Raw genomic sequence first — 21,640 nt, forward strand, 5'->3', positions numbered from 1 at the left:
CCGGAGGACAGAGGACGGTGCAGGGGACAGAGGTGGCACATGGAGACAGAATGAGGCACAAAGGGAGACATAAGGAGGCAGAGTGGGACTGAAGAAGGAACAGGGGGGCTGTGTGTCAGCCTCAAGGGGACAAAGAAAGGCACAAGGTGACATATGGAGGCAGAGGGGGACAGAAGGAGGCACAAAAGAGGACAGAAGGAGGCAGAGGTGGCACAGGGGAACTGAAGGAGGCACATGGAGACAGGAGGCACAAAGGGAGACAGAAGGAGGCATAAAGGGAGACAGAAGGACAAACAGGGGGTCAGACATGGCACAAGGAGACAGAAGGAGGCACAAAGGGGAAAAAAGGATGCACAAGGCACAGAGGGACACAATGGCAGCTGCCTGCAGCTTACACTAAGCAGATGCAGCAGAAGCAAGTAATAGAACACCCACGTGGCGGGGCTTAGTCATGGGGTGGGGCTTCATTTAGGGGTGGGGCTTAATCCAGCAACATGGCGCCCCCAGGACCAATGGCGCTCCAGGCAATGGCCTGTACTGCCTATGCCTAAAAGCGCCCCTGGCCATGTGTCACTGGGCAGTACCTACCACTTGTAGGGACTACTGTGCCTTTTTTTTTGGGGGGGGGGGGGAGATGGGCCCCTTTTTTCAAATTTCAACCCCCCCTCCCCCCCCCCCACACACACACACACACACATACACACTTAAGGACCCTCTGCATGGCCATGTAAATAAATACTAAATAATCATCAGTAATCTGCCAAGCTGGAGAATCGTGACTGTGGGTTCCAGCAGGACATTTCATATGTGTTTTTAAAGGGCGACTGAAGACGACAATTATCACATCCTTGACCCATCAAACCCAGAAATCATGGCCAGGCTTATCGAAGCAGCCACCAATTCACTGCTGACTGGGCAGTCACGGAATACTCAGCCTAGGGGTTAAATAATAATGATCTACTGTGTGACCAGCATCAGATGCAGCAACCCACTTCCTGAAAGAAGGGGCTAAGGCTGAGCAGCCACACGTGTCTGTGTGACATTGGAAGTGGTCAGATGGTGGTGGGACTTGTATTGGGTGTACAGTAATATTTGAGCTTGAGGGCAGTCCTATCAGAAGTGAACTGCATGAGTGTATATGTTCATGTTAAAACATTAGTTGTATTTATAGGTGATGAAAATATGATTTTTTTATTGTAACTGTGGTATTCAATTTTGTGAAAATGGTAAGTATATTCTTGGCCTAAAGCCTTATTTTGCCTTCTTTGGCAGAAACAACATCAAGTAAGCATTAAAGCATGAAACTAGACTTCCTCCAGAAGAAAGACTGAAGCAGGTGTAAAGTCATTTAAAAAAAAAAAGAAAAAAAGTTAGGACTGTGTTCATATGTCTTAGGGTCCTTCCACACTGAATCCATTGGGTGCCGTCACAATGGACAATATCATCACATCTCAATGCAATGCTGTGATATTTCTGTGGGGCGTACACATCAGGTGTGGTGCGGCGGGTACCTTCAGAGCACACTGTGAGTTTACCGGACAATGTGCATGTTTACAGTGGCAGTGAAGCATACTTTAATTGTACTGTATGCTTCACTGTATAGTCTCACAGCTAATGGGCAATGTGACTTTTTGGCACCGTTGCAATCCAGAAAACCTGTTCTAATTAGGTAGGACATAAAAGGAAACCAAAGTGATCCTGCAAACTTGGACTGCTTTGCTGCAACCCTTACCTGGGTCATATCAGAATTTGCAAACAAGCCAAAGGGTGGTACAGGTAATAATAATCAAACACATATGTCTGTCAAGACGTAATCTTGTATGTACCAAATTGCGATCAGATAAATGGCCTTGTGCTAGTCCCGTCACTGGTACTGTACCTTACTAGACACATGTACTCATACAAAAGTGCTGGGTGTGAATCTCAACACCATAAAACATAAGGTATCTACACATCAGATGAGCTACAGGGAATACCATATGCAGTGAGAGGTCTTTCAGATAAATTCTGGCTTAATACCACTTTAAGACCATGGCCTTGTGCTAGTCCGGTCACTGGTACTGTACCTCACTAGATACATGTTTTCTTGAATGTAGTAACCTGTAAGCAATAGGTACTAAGAATATGTCTAAAGGGAGATTCTGATTTATCATGGCATTGGAGTTATTGAGTAAATACTGAGGTTTATGATCAATCCAGCGCAGATGATTATATAAATGAAAATTTTGCAGCAGACGACAGTGAGCTGTTGAAGGTTGCCAGTTGGAGGCAGTGAGGTGGCCATATACCCCAGAAGCGATATCGGGCCGGTTCGGCCGCATCCTCTGGTGAGTTGCTCTGCGAAGGAGGGAGACCCCATGGTGTTTCTTGAAGTGGTATTAAGCCAGCATTTATCTGATGAACTGTTACTGAGCGCTGCTAGAACATTACAATATTGCTTTTGAAGATATACACATATCTCGCTAGAGAGCGATCCGCCCGTGGATTGGGCGTTAACAGTCATATTTGGACTTTGGTTACTTAATGTTTATGATAGCCACATAACATATTTGGGCATTGAGCGCTGCTTATTATTTTGTATAAAGTGAGAGGTCTTTGCTGATCCCCTCCAGCAAGATATACACCTATGATTGTTCAGTGTCTTGTGGAGTGTAGCTATCCCCACTGCAATGATGAGCTGAGGTGTGCTACAGGTAATTACCCAGGAGTGCAGCACGACAGGTAACATTAAGGGGTATATGCAGGTGTGAGAGCACACATTATAAGTCTGTGTGACTATAATGCCAGTGATGCCTCTCACACAGCCAGTCAGTTAAACCCCTAATGTAACACCTTCATAGAAAGTAAATTGGTTGCTGAAGTTAAGAAGACAAGGTGTGAAATGACCAGATAAATGCTGAGCTATATTCACATGTATACAGTGACATTTCACTAGTGCTAGTTTCACTCTTAAAACAGAGCTTCATCAGGAAAAGTGACATATATATATATATATATATATATATATATATATATATATATATATATATATATATATACAGGATCTTCTCAAAAAATTAGCATATTGTGATACAGTTCATTATTTTCTGTAATGTACTGATAAACATTAGACTTTCATATATTTTAGATTCAAATAGACACAACTGAAGTAGTTCAAGCCTTTGATTGTTTTAATATTGATGATTTTGGCATACAGCTCATGAAAACCCAAATTTCCTATCTCAAAAAATTAGCATATTTTATCCGACCAATAAAAGAAAAGTGTTTTTAAAACAAAAAAAGTCAACCTTCAAATGATCATGTTCAGTTATGTACTCAATACTTGGTCGGAAATCCTTCTGCAGAAATGACTGCTTCAATGCGGCGTGGCATGGAGGCAATCAGCCTGTGGCACTGCTCAGGTGTTATGGAGGCCCAGGATGCTTCGATAGCGGCCTTAAGCTCATCCAGAGTGTTGGGTCTTGCGTCTCTCAACTTTCTCTTCACAATATCCCACAGATTCTCTATGGGGTTCAGGTCAGGAGAGTTGGCAGGCCAATTAAGCACAGTAATACCATGGTCAATAAACCAGTGGTTTTAGTACTGTGAACAGGTGCCAGGTCATGCTGAAAACTGAAATCTTCATCTCCATAAAGCTTTTCAGCAGATGAAAGCTTGAAGTGCTCCAAAGTCTCCTGATAGCTAGCTGCATTGACTCTGCCCTTGATAAAAAACAGTGGACCAACACCAGCAGCTGACATGGCACCCCAGACCATCACTGACTGTGGGTACTTGACACTGGACTTCAGGCATTTTGGCATTTCCCTCTCCCCAGTCTTCCTCCAGACTCTGGCACCTTGATTTCCGAATGACATGTAAAAGTTGCTTTCATCCGAAAAAAGTACTTTGGACCACTGAGCAACAGTCTATTGCTGCTTCTCTGTAGCCCAGGTCAGGCGCTTCTGCTGCTGATTCTAGTTCAAAAGTGGGTTCATACATCCATCTGCTGAAAAGCTTTATGGAGATGAAGATTTCATTTTTCAGCACGACCTGGCACCTGCTCACAGTGCCAAAACCGCTGGTAAATGGTTTACTGACCATGGTATTACTGTGCTCAATTGGCCTGCCAGCTCTCCTGACCTGAACCCCATAGAGAATCTGTGGGATATTGTGAAGAGAAAGTTGAGAGACGCAAGACCCAACACTCTGGATGAGCTTAAGGCCGCTATCGAAGCATCCTGGGCCTCCATAACTCCTGAGCAGTGCCACAGGCTGATTGCCTCCATGCCTTCGCCGCATTGAAGTAGTCATTTCTGCAAAAGGATTCCCGACCAAGTATTGAGTGCATAACTGAACATAATTATTTGAAGGTTGACTTTTTTGTTTTAAAAAAGCTTTTCTTTTGTTGGTCGGATGAAATATGCTAATTTTTTGAGATAGGAAATTTGGGTTTTCATGAGCTGTATGTCAAAATCATCAATATTAAAACAATAAAAGGCTTGAACTACTTCAGTTGTGTGTATTTGAATCTAAAATATATGAAAGTCTAATGTTTATCAGTACATTACAAAAAATAATGAACTTTATCACAATATGCTAATTTTTTGAGAAGATCCTGTATATATATATATATATATATATATATATATATATATATATATATATATATATATATATATATAGTGATCGGACTAGCACAAGGCGATTTATCTGATCGCGATTTGGTACATACAAGGTTAAGTCTTGACAGACATATGTGTTTTATATCATATCAGAATTTAGCAAGGATGACTGAAAGGTTAGTGAATTAGATTTTTAATTGCACATGCCATAATAACATATCTTTAATGAGCCTGCATTCTAAGAGCCTCTAATTTACTAACCAGTCATTAAATGTTCTAATAGGGGCCCAGGTGAGATCTGTAGATGGATTTGCATTTGGATTTCCAGTCTATTAAGAAAACATGTGAGCAAAAGGGTGCTTCACTTTTGGCTATGCACGATGATTTCACGTAAGCCTGGCTTCTGTCCCTCATTGTTCTGAGCCTGCCTGAGTATAGATTACAATGGCTGACGTATAGAACCGCCTCTGTATGTTTACCCAAACTAAGAACTTAAAGTGACAGTACTCACCACTCCATTCTTCAGCCACTGCTGGAATCCATATCGTCCTTGCTCTGGGGGTTCTCCTGCTTCAGCACCACACTGCATCTTAATCCACTGCACTAGACGTGGCTCCAGATCGTCATCGTACTTCTTCTCTATGCGGGACAGGACATCCCGGCTCATGCCGTATGAGGGACCTTTATTAGCCATGGCTGTCTGCTCCTGTGTGCATGAAAAACATCAGATCAACGGCATGTTCTACAAAGGACATAAGATGGTGATGAAGAGCTGCGTCATCAAACGTATAACCTAGGCAACTGCCCAGGGCCTGGTAAGTGTTCAGGGGCATGACACCCCCTTCTACACTCCTCTTCTCATAAACAAAACCCTTGTACCCCCTGTAGGGACCCATATCACTTTATCAATTTCTGGCAATTACTAAAAGCAATTCCTTAAACATACTTGTCATAATTCAGAAAAACTGAAGGTAAACATGTAAATGCCATGTATAATCAAAAGTTACTTTCAAGGAAAATAACATGTATGATCAGTAGTTCCAACATTATAAGGTATTAAGAAATACGCAGATTTTAGCCTGCTTTTTTCTTCATGTTGTAAAACAGAAACATTTTGCTGGACCTCCACACTTTACAGAGCTGGTGGCCACCATCTTTCCTGCTAGGTACACAGTATGAGATTTTCTGGCAGATTTACTGTCACATCGATTATTTCCAACATGTCCGATCACTTCTATCGGAAATTGATCAGAAAGCAGAATGGAAAACAGTCGGAAATTGATCGTAAATCAGTTCGGACATGTTGGAAATCATCGAACGGACAGTAAATCTGCCAGATAATCTCATAGTGTGTACCTAGCATTAGACTGTATACATGCTATCACCAGCATTCTGGATGGGAAGATGTACAGAAGAATGTCTTACATGGCTCCACCCACTATTGCTAAATCAGACTTGAAGCGAAACCTGAAGGTCTTTGACATTAGCAATGTCACACCTTAGCACAAAGTGCTATCATCCAAATATATCCAAATGTAAAAACTTCAAAATGTACCTCTTCATAGTTTTCCTTGCAGGAATGCAGGATGAGAAGTTCCTGCTCCTACAAGTAGCCTAGGCTATGGAGAAAAGAAGTGGATCTTCACAGCTTCTTTTGGGAAAGGCATCATAATCAGAGAGATCTCCAGCATGCATATCTAATATTTCTTACCCAAAAGACCAGCCTTACTCAACCTTTTTACCCTCCAATACTTTTTGGATCTCAAGGAACCCCTGAAATTATTTTTTGGTTCTCAAGGAACCTCTGGCAAGGTATTTAAAACCTGGTGTGGCTGTTTACGCCACTACTCCCTATTACAGTGCTCTTTACTAGAATGTCTCTTTATTTTAGTGCTTTTTATTAAAGGATACCAGAGGTGACATGTGACATGATGAGATAGACATGTGTATGTATAGTGCCTAGCACACAAATACCTATGCTGTGTTCCTTTTTTTTTTCCTTCTCTGTCTGAAAGAGTTAAATATCAGGTATGTAAGTAGCTAACCCAGTCCTGACTCAGACAGGAAGTGACTACAGTGTGACCCTCACTGATAAGAAATTCCAACTATAAACCACTTTCCTAGCAGAAAATGGCTACTGAGAGCAAGAAAGAGATAAAAGGGGAACACAGGATAGTTATTTGTGTGCTAGGCACTGTACATACACGTCTATCTCATCATGTCACATGTCACTTCGGGTATCCTTTAACCTCCTTGGCGGTAACCCCGTGTGTGACACGGGGTAAGCCGCCGGAGGGTGCCGCTCAGGCCCTGCTGGGCCGATTTACATAATTTTTTTTTTGCTGGACGCAGCTAGCACTTTGCCGCCGCCGCGCGCCCGATCGCCGCTATCCGGTGCGGCGCGCGGCCCCCCCCCCCCAGACCCCTGCGCTGCCTGGCCAATCAGTGCCAGGCAGCGCCAAGGGGTGGATCGAGTCTCCCAATGACGTCGCTGACGTCGGTGACGTCATTCCGCCCCGTCGCCATGGCGACGGGGGAAGCCCTCCAGGAAATCCCGTTCTTTGAACGGGATTTCCTGATCGCCTATCGCCGGAGGCGATCGGCGGGGCTGGGGGGATGCCGCTGAGCAGCGGCTATCATGTAGCGAGCCCCGGGCTCGCTACATGATTTAAAAAAAAATAAATTAAAAAAAAACTGCTGCGCTGCCCCCTGGCGGTATTTTTCATACCGCCAAGGGGGTTAATGTGCTCATTATTATTCTGACCCCCAATTTTGTTCTAGTTTTTACAGTACCCCCTATTATAATGTGCTCTGTTATACTTCCCCCACGATGGGGGCAAATGCCAAGGAACCCCTGCAGAGTACTCAAGTTAGCCTGAGGTTCCAGGGAACCCTGCTTGAGAAAGCCTGTTAGACACTTCTCCTCTGTACCTGCTAGGCTAGACACAGTATCAGACAAGTCCTGGGCACAAAAATCGACCTTTTTTAATAATTACACCTTGTGTTTTTGCTTCATATTTGTGGTGTAGTCCAAGGACAACTGAAGCGAGCGGTATATGAAGGCTGCCATATTGATGTCCTTATAAGCATTACCAGTTGCCTGGCTGTTCTGCTGCTCCTCTGCCTCCAATAAGTTTAGCCACAGGCCCTGAATAAGCATGCAGCAGATCAGGTGTTTCTGACACTATTGTTAGATCTGACTGGATTAGCTGCATGTTTGTTTCTGGTGTGATTCAGTCACTACTGCCGCCAAATAGATTAGCAGGACTGTCAGGCAACTGTTTAAGAGGAATTGGAGTTATTGTATAAGAGGAAATAAATATGGCAGCCTCCATATTCTTTTCACTAAAGTTGTCCTTTCTCTCCATATTCTTATCTTATCATAAGTTCACTTACGAATAAAGGGGTATTCACTGGAATTGATGGCGTAAATATATTCTGCATTAAAAATAAATATAGGACTGTATAATAAAAATAATATAGGACTGTACCTTAACACTGCAATGTATATGACAATATATGCCTATAAACTTCAACAGTTCTTGTTGGTGTTTCAGAGATCATAGTATGAACATACGGAACATACAACGCTCATGCGTACAATCCACGGCTTGGCATGGGAACGCTGGCCACATAGAGATGGCCTTTAACAGGATTGTTTTATGTGACTGATCTTAAAATATTTGTAAAAGAACCTCACATTAGAAAAGAAAAATCGATTAAGGGAATCAGTAAATTTGACAATTATTATTTTTTCTTCAGATTTGCTTCAAAGTGCTGAAAATGTTTGCATGTAGATATTTTCATCCTACTGGTTGGAAATAGATTGCAATTAATCCATCCTTCATGTTGGCCTTCAATTTTTAATTCATGGTGTGATCTCGTGTTAACATATGATCAGCATTACAGATGGGCAATGCAAATTCTATGCATCTTGGAACCGGGCCAATCAAAATCACCAGATAATCAGTACAAGAGACAATATTAAGTTGCCTACAGTCATTTCACATTGCATGCAGATAACCTGCTATAAACTCCCAGGCAACCTCTGCCACTCCAAGAGAATGCATTATACAATGTTATTTATATTCAAAGTGGCAATACAAAAAGTGCACAATGTTACAGAATGGTCATCCCATTTGTATTGTATTTAAGTAAAGCAGCACTGCTCTGCTGGGACCTGAACACAAACACTTCTATGCTGTATAGTAATCCCAGAGGTCCGGGCACTTATGCCATCTATGTCGGTCACCTGGGCATTGCTACTCTTGGAAACTATACATTACACCTTTTAGCTGCACCCAAGGTTTCTTTCTTCTGATCTTGTGCTTGGAGCCAAAGACTTGGTGAAATAGGTCCCTAGGCACCATAGCAACTTTGGTCCAACCCTGATGGCCGCCTTGCTTTTTTGGTAATTATTTTGTGGAAATTAGCGTCAACCGTCAACCAGGCCCCCAGGTTGTCTTCAGGTCCCAGGCATCCGCCTAAGTTGCTTTGCGGATAATCTAGCTCTGTTTGAAGCTCCTTCCAGTATTTGTATAGTAAACAAATAAATTGAGATCCGTATTTCCTATTTCTGCCAGTATAAACTGCACTCTTACTTGCGTTGGGTTTCCCATGGATCGAACAATGCTGCTTGTTCTGTTCTGCGGGGTATGTAATTTCCCCACGTAGTGAGTGAACATCCAACAACTCGTAGAGTCCAGTACATAGTACTGGTGAATGATTAAATAATTATATACACTTTATTGGATAAACTGATCGTCCATTGATGTGCAACTCCCCACAAACAACCATCGGAAATTGTGCAATGAGCGACATAGCCTCAGAACGAAGTGATCCTGCGTATGTGCTGGCCATGTTTCCTAGTCGGATGCCATCAGCTTCTGCACACATGGACTAGCGACACAGGATTACACCAAAACACATCCAAACTTTCTATTCCTGCCAGATACCTGAGGTCCACGATGGGTGATGGATCCAACTGGTCAGCAGCAGTTGTGAAACGTCAACAGCTGAATGATCGTACAGTTAAGCCGGATACACACTTTCAATTATGTTTGGCAAATCACTGACCAATTTTACCACCTCCATGTAGTATGAGGGTCAACAGATATTGAATATTATGAGCAGATTGGGTAAGTAAACCCTTATACTACATGGAGGTGGTAAAATTGCTCAGTGATTGGCCAAACATAATTGAATGTGTGTACCAGGCTTTAGGTGTGTCCACAGATATCTGTGTACACAGATTTTGAATGTTATGAACATACTACATGGAGGTGGTAACATTGGCCAATCATTAATAAATCATAATTGGATATGTGTACGCACCCTTAAAGGACATCTGAGGTGAAAATAAACTAAAGAGATAAACAATTGTATCTATCCTCCTTATTCTAAAAAATTACTTTTTTTTAGTTATCCCACAGTTTTATTTTAAATTTAAATCTAATTTTTAAGTTTTTACTGTTTTATGGCCTCTTTTCAATGGCACATGCATTGAAGTATGCCAGAGCTAAAATCTATGAACTATTGAACGTTTTTATCTCTTTCCAGCTCTCTGAAGCCATTTTCTGCTAGGAAAGTGTTTTTCGGGTGTAAATTCTTATCAGCGAGGGCTAGGCTGTTGTCCGACCCAGACAGAAACTGTCACTTGAATACCTGATTTTTAACTCGTTCAGGCAAATAAAGAAAAAAAGGAACACAGCCTAGTTATCCGTGTGCTTGGCTCTGTACATACACGTCTATCTCATCATGTCACATGTCACCTTGGATGTTAGGTTTGCCATACACAAATGAAACAAATTGATCAATTGTATAGAATTTTTTGATAAATATCTGATCAGTTGGATTGGAAGACTCAAAGAGAAATACAAAAAATGGTGTTTTTTTTTGTATTCTTTTCTTTCAATATTGTTGGAGAAAATGATCATACATGTATCAGTGTTCTCCCCAGGCTCTTTTAGCCAGGTGCTCCACCCAGCTGTTTTTGGTGTGCACCCGGCTGTCATCGGTTTGCCTCCCCACCCTCCTCCTATGCTGTAAGCAGAGTTACACTGGCCTTGCATTCCCCCCTCGCACCCCACCCGGCTATTAATTCATGCCACCCGGCTGGAAAAAGAAAAAACCCTGGGGAGAACACTGATGTATGGTATAATGGTGAGATTTTTTTGAACTAATATATCAAGTGCAAAAATCAATACATCAATCAAAAATCAATCAATTGTCATGTGTGTCACCCTCATCACTTGTCATTTCATCTACAATAATTTGTCATGTGTATTCCCTAATCACTCAACCCGTTTTCTAATCACTTTTAATGATTACCTTCATCACTTGTCATGCGTCATCTTACTCACTTGTCACATGTTCCCTAAAGACTTATTACCCATCTTTTAATAATTTATCTGCATGTTCCCAATCACTTTTCCTATGGGAAGTACAATCACCAATGACGTGTGCCCCCAATAACAGCCAGCTTTATCCCTAACCTGTCCATAGCTTATCTCCCTCTTCTCACCTCCGGCAACCTCACCCATTCACAGCAGATAAATATCACCACAAAACCTCGCTGACTTTTACCCCGCAAACTATTAAAGGACCATTACCCTGAAAAATGTCTAAAAATGTAAAATGCATGAAATATGTACATTTATCCAAGAGCAAAATACACTAGAAAAACTAATCTTCCTAGGTCACTGTCACTTACGCTAGGCAGTAAAATTCTGACAGGTTTTGACTAGTCCATGTCATCATGGGGGATTCTCAGGGTTTTATTAATTTCCAAAAGCACTTACTGAATGTCAGTTACTCAGTTCAGCTTTCAAAACAGGGTGCTAACAAGTAGGAGGGCTGGCTGTCATCTTTCCAGGGAGTGCTTTTGTTAAAGAATAAAGGAAATATTGAGATTTCTTCATGAGAAGATGAACTAGTCCAAAACCTGTCAGAGCTGTCAAGTTTTGATCACATGCTGTATGTGACCACATAGGAAAAAGTAATTTATAGTGCTGTTCCAATTCTCCCGATAGTGGTCCGTCATATACATAAGACAGTTCTTAAGCATCATCAATACATACTCCTATTATATTTGTGCAGCCTATTACATTATTATATATCCTCTGACAGGTGTCATATAACAAAGCTCTCTAAACAGCAATCATTGCAGTACAATGGAAGAGCACTGCACAGGGAATATACCACTTCACAAATAAGTTACTGTCACTACACTGGGGGAAAAAAAACAACCTCCACTTATTTATCTGCCAATAACTACAGCATTTGCTGCGACTTTAGATCCATCCACTTTACCAATTATTCCCATCAATTTCTGCCAGATTCAGTCATTCGTTTTAATCTGCTAGACATCGATGTCTCAACAAGCCGGCCTGATCAATCAGTAGTTACATTTTCATCCGATATTGATCAGATTGGTTGATCATACTGGATGGAAGATATCGATCAATTGGCGGCGGATAAGGAGCGGCGGAATATCGACGGCCCATAGCGTTGCCCTGCATTGAACAGTGCAATGCTGTGGTTCAATAGATTTTTAATAGATGATATGCCGAAATCTATTAAAATGCACGTGCAATGTGTGGAGGGATTCGATTGGATAAATCTACCCTTCGACCACACCGTGTAATGTATGACTAGCTTAAAGAACCACTCCAGAGGAAAAAAAAAGTAAGCAGTTAAAACCCGACAGAACCAACTAGTCCATCTCCTCATGGGGGATTCCCAGGGTTTTCTTTGTTTTCAAAAAGCATTTCCTGAACGACAGTTGCTCACTGACAAAAGGCAGTAGGGAGGCTGGCTGGTATATTACTATTTTGGCAGTTAAACTGCTGTTCAGGACATGTTTTTTGAAACAAAGAAAACCCTGAGAATCCCCCATGAGGTGAAGGATTAGTCCAAAATCTGTCAGTTCTGTCAGATTTTAACTGTTTACTTTTTTTGCTGGAGTGGTCCTTTAACTACACTTTGCACCTCTTACACTTATCAATAACTTTTCCACTGTCATGTCAGACCAGCCCTAGCTGACTAGAAATAACTACAAGGACCCACAAGCCATATTCTTCAGGAAAATCACACTGCCAGACTGATAGTCTCTCTACATACAGCTGTAGCTAGGAGATCTGGATTTGCATTATGCTATAGCTATGGAGCAGCCTATAGAGAGCCCCCTCCCCAGCCAGGATGCCCCCAACTCACAGGTTGCTAGCGGATGATAGTCTCTGCCTCCAGGTCGCGAGATACTGAGTGAGAGCTGAGAAGGAAGGATGGGGAGATAAAAGTATCGTCCTGGCTCTGCTTGCATGCTAGGGGAGTCTCAGCCCACCTTCTCCCCCCTCCAGACTTCCATCTTCCCAACTCCATATTAGGGGAAGGTCTGAACAAACACTGAAGGGTTTGGGGTCTGAACACATTCTCTGGATACCTAAAGGATGCGGAAAAGGGGCTGAGATTGTGACTCATTGGGAGGGGGGAAATCTCCCTCCAGCAGATCCTTTTATAGACTCAATTCGGGGGCATAAGCTCCCAAATAAACGTTTCACACGTTGGGGGGCTGCAGATGATCGCTGCCTGTGACGCAGTGCTAAAGTCAGTTTAACCTGTTCATTATTTCTGTGCAGCTTTGCACCATAGCTGTGCATTGCAGTTATACTGATCACTTCTGCTGTAGTCTGGGCATGGCTGGCATATAGCCTCACATTCTCACTTGTACCCCCCTGCCCCAGAATCTGCTTCCTTTATGCTGTTATTCTATTGTAATAAGCGTACACCAGGTCAGGACAAGTATATTATTCTTGTCTTCTTCAAATTACCTAGCTGCCCTCTGCCAAGTGGGCACAGCCCCAAACTTTGCAGTTTTCTGGCGATACTTGTTCCTGAGAATTTCTCTTTTTCTCCAAATGTATCTTCTTATGTTTCTACATAAGTAGAAACGTAACTTATGTAGAAATGTAAGTTTACATAAGTTTAACCATACATACAAGGACCACTGTTGCGAAAAAATGTAAAACAAATACATTTGTACACATATATATAAGAAGTGCATTTCTCCTCGAATAAAATGAGCTATGAATTATTTTTCTGCTATGTTGCTGTCATGTACAGAACTGACAGGTTTTGGACTTGTCCAGGGGCGTAGCAATAGGGGGTGCAGTGGTAGCGACCGCATCGGGGCCCTTGGGCCAGAGGGGCCCCGAAGGGCCCTCCCTCAACTACAGTATTAGCTCTCTATTGGTCCTGTGCGCCTAATAATCACTTCTATAGATACTTTGAATAGTGGTAATCATTAACAAGCTGTTCCCCATCCCCTTCTTGCCCCTCTGACACTGTAGTTGCCATTGGCAGGTTTTGGTGCGCCATAGCAATTGTTATGTATAGAGTGCTTGGGGGGGGCCCCATTGTAAAACTCGCATCGGGGCCCACAGCTCCTTAGCTACGCCACTGGACTTGTCCATTTCCTCAAGATGTCAGCCACCATCACACTCTTTTGGCTGTTTGACAGAGCAACTGCCACTAAGTGATCTTGAAAAGAAAGAAACCGCTGAGAATCCCCCGTGAGGAGATGGACTGGTCCAAAACCTGTCAGTTCTGTTATACTTTTAATATCTACTGTAAGTGACAGCAACATAGGAGAAAAGTAATTTATAGCCAATTTTACTCTGGGAGAAATTTACATTTTATACATATGCATACATACAAATTTTTTTATTTTTTTTCTCAGTAGTGGTCCTTTACTTGTTGACCTAATGTGTACCTTTTTGTACCAGTAGATATTAGACACATTTTCAGCAGACACCTTGGGCCTTATGCAATTGACGTTTTCATATATTCAGCTTACAACTCTGCAACATTCTATCTGAAGCACACCTGAAGATGCTAAGGACTAGATCCACAGCTTAAAAGGTTCCTGACCAAGATCAGGAAAATATATTTAAAATAAAGCCATGACGTACCTGAAAATTAATATTACATAGTTACTTCGCCATCAGTTCCTCTCAGAAACTCACCATATTATTCTAACAATCACTTCCATTTCTAACTAGATCTAATCAAACTTGTCTCTCTGGAAGCTGAAATATGATTTGTCTGACGATCAATTCATATGGTCTGTATGGTAGGCACTGCGCAGGCACAGTATGGTCTGTATGGTAGGCACTGCGCAGGCACAGTATGGTCTGTATGGTAGGCACTGCGCAGGCACAATATGGTCTGTGCCTGCGCAGTACGCACCTGGTGACATCAGCGGCAGCGAGGACACGGCAACGCAGGCGCAGTGGTTTTCAGGATTTAAAGTCTGAAATTCCAGAAGTGATCCGGAGGCGGGGCTGCGCGGGCACAGGATGTCTGCGGGGGACCATTAGAAGCCCCGGGTAAGTTCAACTCATTTTCTCCCTACCCCCCTACAGTATTCCTGTAACCACTTGCCGACCGCACACTCATACCATGCGGCGGCAAAGTGGTAGCTGGAGGACCAGCGACGCAGTTCTGCGTCGCCAGGTGCCTCCCTAATTAATCAGGAAAGGCCGCTCGCGCGAGCGGCCGTTTCCTCTCAGATCACGGAGCGGGTCTCCGTGAATAGCCTGCGAGCCGCTGATTGCGGCTCGCAGACTAAATGTAAACGTAGGAGACATGTCTCCTTTGTTTACATTGTACGGCACCGCTGCTGCGCCGTAAGGCAGATCGGCCAATCAGCGGCCGGGGATCGCCGCCATGTGACAGGGGACGTCCTGTCACAGGCTGCACAGGACGGATAGCGTCCTGTGCAGCCCCGATCACCAGGGGGCAAGGTAGGAGAGGGAGAAGTGGAATTTCGCCGCGGAGGGGGGCTTTGAGGTGCCCCCCCCCCCCCCGCAACAATACAGCCAGCAGGAGCGATCAGACCCCCCCTGCACATCATCCCCATAGGGGGGAGAAAAGGGGGGCAATCTGATCGCTCAGCATACACCCTGATCTGTGCTGGGGGCTGCAGAGCCCACCCAGCACAGTCACAGATCACAAAAAACAGCGCTGGTCCTTAAGGGGGGGTAAAGGGTGGGTCCTCAAGTGGTTAAGGCAATGGGCTACATTATCACATAGATCTAAGAAAACTATGGTGATTTAATGCTACCCAGTGGTAACATTACACAGGTGGAAATGATCATGATGCAGTAAGAGAAATCCTTCGAACACTTCTCTTGGAAACTACGTTATTTGACAAATCACATCATCACCTGAATGGAAGCCCTAGAGGAGTTCCCTTCACACTGTGCAGATTATGAGGTGTGACAAGAATTACATCTGCAGGGATTCAGCAGTGACCCTGCATTATAAGAAACTGAACTACTGAACCACTACTGTTTCTTGGTTTTACACTAGTCTATGGTGTTACAGACAGACCTGATATCTTGGACACCTGCCATCACAGACTGGGCATGTGGCCCGGGTTCCTGAGCTCAAAGACATCACTGCAGGCTATAGCAATGAGAAAAACAAAATCTGCATTAACATGTATGAAACTGAAAAGGCTCCATTATTTAGAGCCAGAAGACAAATTAGTGTTATACGTTAACAACCACATAGAATATGAGATGAGATCAACATTGAATATATTAACAACATGAAATAAAAGATGCATGCAACCTAACCTACTATAAGCATAAGGCAAAAAAATGGGTGTGGCCAGTGAGTGGGTGTGGCCATGGGTGGGGCCAAATGTACATGAACTTAGCAGCGGTGTAAGCTACAGATAACGGGCCTGCCCATCAAAATATTGGATGGAGCCTCCTGTCCTTTATTTAGATAATTTACAATCAGTATAGGCAAATATGAAAGATGTATATGCACATACAATTTTGATTGGTCAACCACTGAACAATTTTACCACCCCCATGCAGTAAGTGGGCCAACAGACAATGCATTTGATGAACAGAGCTAAAATTGGCTAATCAAAATTGTATGTGTGTACCAGGCTTTACAGCTAATACTTTACATACTGAAAGTAGCAGGGATCAGCATACAATACAGCTGGTTTACAATCAGTAAAGGCACAGAGTAACACCTTACACTGTACACACTGGAGGTAGATCAGCACACAGTGCAGGCACTAGAGAACAGCTTATACTGTACATACTGTAGGCAGCAGAGATCAGCACACTGATGCTAGCGCGCCTAAAAATGAGGGTTACGTTGTGCGGTGCGCTACGTGCGCCCGACGGAAAATGGATGTGGCCATGGACCAGAATGTGGGTGTGGTCACGGGTGGAGACAAATTTACATGAACTTAGCAATGGTGGGACATTAGATTATGACAGTGGTGGTGAACCTTTTGAAGGCCGAGTGCCCAAACTGCAACCCAAAAGTCACTTCTCTATTGCAAAGTGGCAACAGCAATTTAACCACCCTGGTGGTATTGACGAGCTCAGCTCGTCCAGGAAAAACTTGCTGAAAGCGGTATTGACGAGCTGAGCTCGTCAATACTACCAGGGAGATTTCTTGTTTCTCTGCCCCGCCGGCTGCACTTTTCCCTCATCAGAGGGATTCCCCAGGATGGCTGGATGCCTGTCAGCATGCTGTGGGTAGCGATCTGTGCTACCCACAGCATACAGAACTAGCATCCAGCCACCCTGGGGAATCCCTGTGCAGCCATCGGGGCAGAGAATGTGCTCAGCAGCGTGCGGGATTCCCCTTCTGTGCTGCGGGTGGCTGGTGCGGGGATCCCCTCTGTGGGGGGGGGGGGGTGTCCCCTTCTGTGCTGGCTGGTAGTGGCCGGCGGGGATCCTCTCCGTGGGGAGGGGGGGGGGGGATCCCCGTACTGTGCGTGTGGGTGACCCTGTAGTGTGTGTGTGGGTGGGCGGGTATCCCCCCTATGGGGCTGGTCTTGGCCGGTCGGGGACACCCCCTTCTGTGCGGGGGGGGGGGGGGGGGGAGGGGGGTGTCCCCTTCTATGAGAGCTGTGGGTGACCTCTCCCTCCTCCCTCTCTGTCCCCCGTGCCCCCCCTCACCCCCGATTCTGTCCCCCCCTCCCCGATCCCGTGTCTCCCCCGTCAGTCAGAAGCCCTGCTTTACTCACCTGAGGGCTTTCTCCTGCGCTGGCCGAGATGGACACCCTCCATCTCCACCGCGGAAGTCCCGGTCTCTGTAATTACAGTACGTGGCTTGGTGACGTCACCAAGCCGCGTACAGTAATTACAGAGAACACGAGACTTCGCGATGGAGGAGGAAGTGCGCCGCTTCCGCCGCAGGAGCAAGCCCTCAGGTGAGTAGATCAGGGCTTCTGACAGGGGGGAGACACGGGATTGGGGGGGGCACGGGGGATCGGAAGGGATGGGGGGAAGAGGAGGGAAAGGCCACCCACAGCCCTCATAGATGGGGACACCCACCTCCCCCCCACCACAGAAGGGGGTGTCCCCGACAGACCATGAGTAGCCCCCTTAGAAGGGGATCCCCCCCCACACACAGAAGGGCCACCCAGCCACCTGCATGCACAGTATGGGGATTCCCTCTCCCCCCCCCCCACAGAGGGGATCCCCACCGGCCACTACCAGCCAGCACAGAAGGGGAGCCCCCCCACAGAAGGGACACCCGGCCAGAGTCAGGGGGCATCGGGGCAATGGGGGGGGGGGGGCAGAGGCACCCGCAAACCTGGCTCCCTATACATATGACTCCCTACACCTGGCTGCACATCTGTCTCCTATACACCTGGCTGCACATCTGTCTTCTATACACCTGGCAAACATCTTGCTCCCTATATACCTAGCAAAACATCTGGCTAAACTATTCCTGGCTAATACATCTGGCTAACTACACCTGGCTGCACATCTGGCTAACTACACCTGGCTGCACATCTGGCTAACTATACCTGGCTATACATCTGGCTAACTATATCTGGCTATACATCTGGGTCTTATACTCACCATTGGCATGCTGATCCCTCGTCGCGTACCTCTGATAGCTTCCCCAGTGCCTTCTTCCATGTCCCTTGGCGGATTTTGCTTCTCCCTTGGAGATCACATGTCCCCCGTCGATCGGCGTTGAGGGAACCAGTGTCACACAGCATCATCAAAATCTCGCAGCAAACACTTTTTTAAAAAAATTTAATTCAATACAATAACCTGTATTGAATTCAATATAAAAAAAAAAAAAGATTGCAAAAAAAAAAAAATTGGTTGAAAATTATGGGAAATTAATTGAACCACTTTTTGCATGGAAATCCTGGGGAAATAGAACGCCAGGGTGGCTACACTAAATACTGTACAAATGTTTTAACTCATACATGAACATTATGGAAAATCCAAGTTGAAATACTGTGAAGATAAACAATTTCATCCATTCTACTCCTGAAAAATGTATTCATTTTTTTAGAACCTCCCAGTTTTATTTTCTGTTTTAAAAAGCTAAAAAAGTAGGTTTAATGCTATTGTCTCATATGATGATGATTCAGCTTTTCCCATAGTCTCGTAGCTAGCAATCATGTGACCTCCAACAAGACAAATTCAGCAATCATGAGGCCCCTATCAAGACAAATTCAGCAATCATGAGGCCCCCAACAAGACAAATTCAGCAATCGTGAGGCACCCAACAAGAAACATTTTCAGCAATCATGAGGCTCCCAACAAGACAAATTCAGCAATCATGAGGCTCCCAACATGACAAATTCAGCAATCATGAAGCCCCCAACAAATCATAAGGCCCCCAACAAGACAAATTCAGCAATATTGAGGCCCCCAACAAGACAAATTCAGCAGTCATGAGGCACATAAATAGACAGCATTTCACATAAATAGGCAGAATGCCCCCTTAATATGGTAGACACCTCTCACCTGGCTTTTGAATTCTCCTCTACTGGCTGCTGTGCCTGGCAATACTGTTTTTGTATGGATTGGGGATGATGTGTGGGCTAAAAAGGCCTGGCAGTGATGCTGTGGCCTGGCTGGCGATGATGCTGTGGCTGGGTTGGCTGGCGGTGATGCTGTGGCCGATGCTGTGGCTGGGTTGGCTGGCGGTGATGCTGAGACCTGGCTGGCGGTGATGCTGGGCTGTGCTTGGCTGGTTTAAGTAAATGCTGGCCTGACTGGTGGTGATGCTGTGGCCTTTTTGACAGTGATTCTGGGCTGGTTGGCTGGTGGTGATATGCTGGGCTGGCTGGCCTGGATAGTTTAGGTAGTGACAGGTGCCACCTAGTTAAGGTAGCGCCAGGAGTACCCCAGTTTAGGTAGTGACAGGAGCACCCCAGTTCAGGTAGTGACAGGAGCTGGGGGGCTCCTGTCACTACCTGAACTGGGGTGCTCCTGTCACTACCTAAACTGGGGTACTCCTGGCGCTACCTTAACTAGGTGGCACCTGTCACTACCTAAACTATCCAGGCCAGCCATCCCAGCATATCACCACCAGCCAACCAGCCCAGAATCACTGTCAAAAAGGCCACAGCATCACCACCAGTCAGGCCAGCATTTACTTAAACCAGCCAAGCACAGCCCAGCATCACCGCCAGCCAGGTCTCAGCATCACCGCCAGCCAACCCAGCCACAGCATCGGCCACAGCATCACCGCCAGCCAACCCAGCCACAGCATCACCGCCAGCTAGGCCACAGCATCACTGCCAGGCCTTTCAGCCCACACATCATCCCCAATCCAGCCAAAAACAGTATTGCCAGGCACAGCAGCCAGTAGAGGAGAATTCAGAAGCCAGGTGAGAGGTGTCTACCATATTAAGGGAAGTGACAGGAGCCCCCAAGCTCATTTAGTGACAGGAGCCCCCCAGTGTATGTAGTGACAGGTGCCCCCCCAGTGTATGTAGTGACAGGGACCCCCCAGAGTATGTAGTGACAGGAGCCCCCAGAGTATGTAGTGACAGGAGCCCCCCAGTTTAGGCAGTGAGTGACAGGGACTCCCCAGGTTAGGCAGTGAGTGACAGGGACTCCCCAGGTTAGGTAGTGAGTGACAGGGACCCACAGGTTAGGTAGTGAGTGACAGGAACCTCCCAGGTTAGGTAGTGAAAGGTGCCCCCTAGTTAAGGTAGCGCCAGGAGTCCCCCAGGTTAGGTAGTGAGTGACAGGGACCCCCCGGTTAGGTAGTGAGTGACAGGGACCCCCCAGGTTAGGTAGTGAGTGACAGGGACCCCCCAGGTTAGGTAGTGAGTGACAGGGACCCCCCAGGTTAGGTAGTGAGTGACAGGGACCCCCAGGTTAGGTAGTGAGTGACAGGGACCCCCAGGTTAGGTAGTGAGTGACAGGGACCCCCAGGTTAGGTGAGTGACAGGGACCCCCCAGGTTAGGTAGTGACAGGGACCCCCAGGTTAGGTAGTGAGTGACAGGCGCCCCCCAGGTTAGGTAGTGAGTGACAGGCGCCCTCCAGGTTAGGTAGTGAAAGGTGCCCCCTAGTTAAGGTAGCGCCAGGAGTCCCCCAGGTTAGGTAGTGAGTGACAGGGACCCCCCGGTTAGGTAGTGAGTGACAGGGACCCCCCAGGTTAGGTAGTGAGTGACAGGGACCCCCCAGGTTAGGTAGTGAGTGACAGGGACCCCCCAGGTTAGGTAGTGAGTGACAGGGACCCCCAGGTTAGGTAGTGAGTGACAGGGACCCCCAGGTTAGGTAGTGAGTGACAGGGACCCCCAGGTTAGGTGAGTGACAGGGACCCCCCAGGTTAGGTAGTGACAGGGACCCCCAGGTTAGGTAGTGAGTGACAGGCGCCCCCCAGGTTAGGTAGTGAGTGACAGGCGCCCTCCAGGTTAGGTAGTTAAAGGTGCCCCCTAGTTAAGGTAGCGCCAGGAGTCCCCCAGGATAGGTAGTGAGTGACAAGGACCCCCGGGTTAGGTAGTGAGTGACAGGGACCCCCCAGGATAGGTAGTGACAGGCGCCCCCCAGGCTAGGTAGTGAGTGACAGGGACCCACAGGTTAGGTAGTGAGTGACAGGGACCCCCAGGTTAGGTAGTGAGTGACAGGCACCCCCCAGGTTAGGTAGTGAGTGACAGGCGCCCCCTAGGTTAGGTAGTGACAGGGACCCCGAGTTAGGTAGTGACAGGCGCCCCCCTTACCTTGACAGCCAGCGT

The 21,640-nt window shown here is 45.7% G+C and overlaps 1 protein-coding gene across 1 annotated transcript in view; it reads right to left on the reverse strand.

Moving 5' to 3' along the window:
• TAGLN (transgelin) overlaps window positions 1–12,923 on the reverse strand; it is a 48,234-nt gene extending 35,311 nt beyond the window's left edge. The window contains exons 1-2 of the mRNA XM_068240901.1: window positions 12,816–12,923; window positions 5,113–5,307 (exon numbers count right to left, since the gene is read on the reverse strand). Of these exons, the coding sequence (XP_068097002.1) occupies window positions 5,113–5,295 (183 nt within the window). The 5' untranslated portion in view covers window positions 5,296–5,307; window positions 12,816–12,923. The remainder of the gene's footprint in view (window positions 1–5,112; window positions 5,308–12,815) is intronic.
• Window positions 12,924–21,640: the final 8,717 nt, after the last annotated feature.

This window comes from Hyperolius riggenbachi, chromosome 6, assembly GCF_040937935.1.
Source record: "Hyperolius riggenbachi isolate aHypRig1 chromosome 6, aHypRig1.pri, whole genome shotgun sequence".
In the NCBI taxonomy this organism is placed as follows: domain Eukaryota; kingdom Metazoa; phylum Chordata; class Amphibia; order Anura; family Hyperoliidae; genus Hyperolius; species Hyperolius riggenbachi.